The sequence below is a fragment of the Haematobia irritans genome, chromosome 4 (genome assembly GCF_050003625.1).
Source record: "Haematobia irritans isolate KBUSLIRL chromosome 4, ASM5000362v1, whole genome shotgun sequence".
Lineage (NCBI taxonomy): Eukaryota > Metazoa > Arthropoda > Insecta > Diptera > Muscidae > Haematobia > Haematobia irritans.
The window spans coordinates 182217580-182224133 of NC_134400.1; the positions used below are offsets into that span (position 1 = coordinate 182217580).

General features: G+C 32.3%; 1 protein-coding gene across 1 annotated transcript; it reads left to right on the plus strand.

Annotated features, from left to right (window-relative positions):
• Nucleotides 1-641: 641 nt before the first annotated feature.
• On the plus strand, nt 642-4223 carry LOC142235887 (uncharacterized). Its single transcript, XM_075307138.1, has 4 exons — nt 642-863; nt 3069-3736; nt 3896-4036; nt 4088-4223. The coding sequence occupies exons 2-4, from the start codon at nt 3426-3428 to the stop codon at nt 4221-4223; spliced, it is 588 nt and encodes a 195-aa protein (XP_075163253.1). The 5' UTR covers nt 642-863; nt 3069-3425.
• The last annotated feature ends 2331 nt before the right edge of the window (nt 4224-6554 follow it).

Here is a 6554-nt window from a genome sequence, read left to right on the forward strand (position 1 = left end):
ACATAAAAACCATTTTCATTAATGTGAAATTACCAGAAAACCGATAAGAGACACCAAACCAAACCAAGCCGAACTTAACTTGAAAATGCAATAAACCATGGATGGATATGAATGCAATTTCATGCGAACTTGAGAAATTCGTCGTTACAACACATCCGCAAAAAAGAAAAAATTAAAGCCAACTCAGTTATATTGAAACTTGAACTGAATGCGAAAAATAAGAACAAAAAAAAATGGTTACAAAAAATTGGTGTTTTTTGCCATATAAATAAACCACAGTCTTTCATATGAAATGATAATGCTATAGTTTCAAGCTCTGGAAATAAAACGAGATTGTGCGAAAATGAAAAATCGAAATTTTTTCCCCATTAACTGCTCTTTATTGTAGCTTCACCTTGTACAAGTACAAAACAGCATAGTTATAATCTTGGCTTAGACAGGGCAGAAAGAAACTTGAAACTAAAATACAAAAAAAAAATAAGTTTTTATTTAATTAATGAAACTCACGTTTCACATTAATTCGTTGATACCGATGAACCTTAAATACGAGTATATACTATCACTTCATGTTCTTCGGTTATGGCTACAATTGAGGTGTTTTGTTTTTTTCTGGAAGTGAACTAAATAAACCATTGGTCTACACTTAAATGGCGCACAAACAGATTTTTGAATTTTTACTTAAAAACAAGTTAATACGAAAACAAGTATATACGGCCGTAAGTTCGGCCAGGCCGAAGCCACCATAGATTGTGTAGAAACTTCTACTGAAGACTGTCATCCACAATCGAATTACTTGGGTTGCGCTTAAGTTTGCCGATGGCAAGGTATCTTAAAACCTCCTAACACCGTCTTCTAAATTGTATGTAAGTCCATACGTGGTATATATTAAATCAAAAAAGATCGATCCAATACGTATATAATTCAGTTTGACAAAATTATTTATAGAAATAAAATTTTGACAAAATTTTCTATAGAAATAAAATTTGGAAAAAATTTTCTATAGAAATAAAATTTTGACAAAATTTTCTATAGAAATAACATTTTGACAAAATTTTCTATAATTTGCAAAATTTTATTTCTATAGAAAATTTTTACCAAATTTTATTTCTATAGAAAATTTTGTCAAAATGTTCTATAGAAATAAAATTTGGAAAAAAATTTCTATAGAAATAAAATTTGGAAAAAAAATTTCTATAGAAATAACATTTTGACAAAATTTTCTACAGAAATAAAATTTTGACAATGTTTTCTATAAAAATAAAATTTTGGTAGATTATTTTTGGCTCGAGTGGCAACCATGATTATGAACCGATATTGACCAATTTTTGTGTGATTGGGGATCGGCTATATATAATTATGGACCGATATGGACCAATTCTTGCATGGTTGTTAGAGACCATATACTAACACTACGTACCAAATTTCAACCGGATCGGATGAATTTTGCCCCTCTACGAGGCTCCGGAGGTCAAATCTGGGGATCACCTTATATGGGGGCTATATATAATTATGGACCGATATGGACCAATTCTTGCATGGTTGTTAGAGACCATATACTAACACCACGTACCAAATTTCAACCGGATCGGATGAATTTTGCTCCTCTAAGAGGCTCCGGAGGTCAAATCTGGGGATCACCTTATATGGGGGCTATATATAATTATGGACCGACATGGACCAATTTTGGCATGGTTGTTAGAGACAATATATTAACACCACGTACCAAATTTCAATCGGATCGGATGATTTTTGCTCCTCTAAGAGGCTCCGGAGGTCAAATCTGGGGATCGGTTTATATGGGGGCTATATATAATTATGGACCGATGTGGACCAATTTTTGCATGGTCATTAGAGAACATATACCAACACCATGTACCAAATTTCAGCCGGATCGGATGAAATTTGGTTTTCTTAGAGGCTCCGCAAGCCAAATCGGGGGATCGGTTTATATGGGGGCTATATGTAATTATGGACCGATATGGACCAATTTTGGCATGGTTGTTAGCGACAATATACTAACATCACGTACCAAATTTCAATCGGATCGGATGATTTTTGCTCCTCTAAGAGGCTCCGGAGGACAAATCTGGGGATCGGTTTATATGGGGGCAATATATAATAATGGGCCGATGTGGACCAATTTTTGCACGGTTGTTAGAGACCATATACTAACACCATGTACCAAATTTCAGCCAGATCGGATGAAATTTGCATCTCTTAGAGCACTCGCAAGCCCAATTTAGGGGTCCGTTTATATGGGGGCTATACGTAAAAGTGGACCGATATGGACCAATTTTTGCACGGTTGTTAGAGACCATATACTAACACCATGTACCAAATTTCAGCCGGATCGGATGAAATTTGCTTCTCTTAGAGCAATCGCAAGCCAAATTTGGGGGTCCGTTTATATGGGGGCTATACGTAAAAGTGGACCGATATGGCCCCTTTTCAATACCATCTGACCTATATCAATAACAACTACTTGTGCCAAGTTTCAAGTCGATAGCTCTTTTCGTTCGGAAGTTAGCGTGATTTAAACAGACGGACGGATGGGCGGACGGATGGACGGACGGATGGACGGACGGACGGACATGCTTAGATCGACTCAGAATTTCACCACGACCCAGAATATATATACTTTATGGGGTCTTACAGCAATATTTCGATGTGTTACAAACGGAATGATAAAGTTAATATACCCCCCACCCTATGGTGGAGGGTATAAAAAAAAAAAAAGAAAGTTCGTTTATATCGAAATATAAAGATATCTCTCAAACAAGCACGAGTATATACGGCCGAAACTGCGGCCAGGGCGGATCTTCAATAACCACCACTGTGTATTACATATAAAAATTTCCTTTTGAAGAACCTCCTCGTAGCGGACATTTGTGATGGGGGCTATATACAATTATGAGCTTGATATGGACCAATTTTTGTGTGATTGGGGATCGATTTATCTGTTTGAAGATTCTTAGTAAAAACTTAATGTATTTGGACAGGTGACTGATATGTAACGCAACAAGTCAAATAAAATTTTCCTAATTTTATTCGACATTTCTCTATTTCAGACATACTCAATTTGAACCATGGAGAGATACACAATACAACAACGTGTTAAATGATTCCAAGAAATGGCAACAATGGATGATCAATTTTCGAAGAAAATCATCTTCAGTGATGAGGCAAATTTTCACCTCAGTGGATTCGTCAATAAACAGAATTGCCGCATTTGGGCGAATTAGAATCCAAAAGTGATTGTCGAAAAACCAATGCACCCACAAAGAGTGACTGTTTTGGTGCGGTTTATGGGCTGGCGGCATCATCGGGCCGTATTTTTTCCAAAATGAGGCCGGTCAGGCAGTTACTGTGAATGGTGTTCGCTATCGTGAGATGATAACGATTTTTTATGGCCCGAATTGGAAGATATGGATGTGGACGATATGTGGTTTCAGCAGGACGGTGCCACTTGCCACACAGCTAACGAAACAATGGCTCTTTTGCGCAACAAATTAAATGGCCGTGTTATCTCACGTAATGACGATGTCAATTGGCCGCCAAGATCATGTGATTTGACACCGTTGGACTTTTTTCTTTGGGGTTATTTGAAAGAAAAGGTGTACGTCGATAACCCAGCAACAATTCAAGAGCTAAAGGATGAGATAATTCGGCACATTAACGGCATAGAACCTCCATTATGCCTCAGCGTCATCGAAAATTTGGAATATCGGATGAAGGTGTGCCACCGGCGGCGCCCATTTGGCCGATATTTTGTTCCATACATAATTGAGTAATACCAGTATATCATATTGTAATAAAATTACAATAATTTCCTAAATAGTTTGTGTTTTATTCTAAATCAACATCGGCCCTTGAAATTTTAACCACTCTATATCAGCCATCCGTACTGCCTTCAAATGGCCGACAAAGTCTTCATGAAGGTTAATCTGCGGTATATTGGCCAATTTCCGGCGAAGCGCTGTTTTGAGATGATCGACACATTGGCAATTTCGGTCAGTCATTGGGCGGTACGGAAGAAGTAAGGAACCTCTTTTGTAAACCATGCTTGGTTGACGCGTGCTGAGTCCAGTTCAAATGTCATGATCTGCGAACGAAATGTACGTTTGTTCATGGCTTCAGTAGTGTCTTTAGGGCATTTTCCAGATAATGTTCGGCACAAGGGTATCGACCAAACCGATCATTTTATTTTGTTCGCAAACTGCTAAATTTGGAATGCCTTCTCGTCGGAGAAAACCAAATCCGGTAACTAGACACTTTCGTGTAGCGTAGCAATTCCTTGGCTCTATCCGGTCTAACTAATTTTGTGCATCGGTGAGCTCTTGCCTTTTTGGGAACTTCAATGGCTTTAGTTCAAGCTCGTTCTGGCGTGTTATCACCAAGGCTAATACGATAGCCAATTGGAGGTTTCCCGTCCTATATAAAGGCTTCATACTATAACGCTTGAATTTCCTCACGAATAACTTTATTTTTGATTGCATTAGATCACAGCGCTTTTTGGAAGCTGATAAACAATAAAATGAACTTTCACTGTCTGCTGTCAGATGAGCGATTTCGAAATTATACCAACCTGAAGTTGGTTGCAACATATTTCAGCCACCCTTACTTTTCAAATTTTTGCTAGTTATGACATCTAAGGAATAAGAAAAGATACATATACTACCCAGTAAAAAAGCATCGCCAAAAAAAGTAGTGAAAATGTTTTTTTTTTGGATCCGGAAGTAGTGCAAAATTGGCGCAGAAGTGATGAATTTAACATGGGACGGATGTTCGCCATTTCAACAGCCGTTGCACTGAACTTGCATCACTTCTTACACTGTGATTCAAATTCAGTGTTTTGGGTGTGAATAAATATTTTTTAATATGATTTTTTAATGTATTCTAATGCTTATCCGACACGTTTGAATTAAAATATTTTGAACAAGTATATGCGGCCGTAAGTTCGGCCAGGCCGAAGCTTATGTACCCTCCACCATGTATTGCGTAGAAACTTCTTCTAAACACTGCCATCCACAATTTTCTATAGAAATAAAATTTTAACAAAATTTTCTATAGAAATGAAATTTTAACAAAATTTTTTATAGAAATAAAATGTTCACAAAATTTTCTCTACAAATAAAATTTTCACAAAATTTTCTATGGAAATAAAGTTTTGACAAAATTTTCTATAGAAATAAAATTTTGACAAAATTTTCCATAGAAATAAAGTTTTGACAAAATTTTCTATAGAAATAAAATTTTAACAAAATTTTCTATAGAAATAAAGTTTTGACAAAATTTTCTATAGAAATAAAATTTTGACAAAATTTTCTATAGATATGAAATTTTAACAAAATTTTCTATAGAAATAAAATTTTGACAAAATTTTCTATAGAAATTTTAACAAAATTTTCTATAGAAATAAAATTTTGACAAAATTTTCTATAGAAATTTTAACAAAATTTTCTATAGAAATAAAATTTTCACAAAATTTTCTATAGAAATAAAATTTTGACAAAATTTTTTAAAGAAATAAAGTTTTGACAAAATTTTCTATAGAAATGAAATTTTGACAAAATTTTCAATAGAAATAAAATTTTAACAAAATTTTCTATAGAAATAAGATTTTGACAAAATTTTCTATAGAAATGAAATTTTAACAAACTTTTCTATAGAAATAAAGTTTTGACAAAATTTTCTTTAGAAATAAAATTTTCACAAAATTTTCTAGAGAAATAAAATTTTGACAAAATTTTCTATAGAAATTTTAACAAAATTTTCTATAGAAATAAAATTTTGACAAAATTTTCTATAGAAATATAATTTGAAAAAATTTTCTAGAGAAATAAAATTTTGACAAAATTTTCTATAGAAATTTTAACAAAATTTTCTATAGAAATAAAATTTTAACAAAATTTTCTATAGAAATGAAATTCTGACAAAATTTTCTATAGAAATGAAATTTTAACAAAATTTTCTATAGAAATATAATTTGACAAAATTTTCTATAGAAATAGAATTTTGACAAAATTTTCAATAGAAATAAAATTTTAACAAAATTTTCTATAGAAATAAGATTTTGACAAAATTTTCTATAGAAATGAAATTTTAACAAACTTTTCTATAGAAATAAAGTTTTGACAAAATTTTCTTTAGAAATAAAATTTTCACAAAATTTTCTAGAGAAATAAAATTTTGACAAAATTTTCTATAGAAATTTTAACAAAATTTTCTATAGAAATAAAATTTTAACAAAATTTTCTATAGAAATGAAATTTTGACAAAATTTTCTATAGAAATGAAATTTTAACAAAATTTTCTATAGAAATAAAATTTTGACAAAATTTTTTAAAGAAATAAAGTTTTGACAAAATTTTCTATAGAAATGAAATTTTGACAAAATTTTCAATAGAAATAAAATTTTAACAAAATTTTCTATAGAAATAAGATTTTGACAAAATTTTCTATAGAAATGAAATTTTAACAAACTTTTCTATAGAAATAAAGTTTTGACAAAATTTTCTTTAGAAATAAAATTTTCACAAAATTTTCTAGACAAA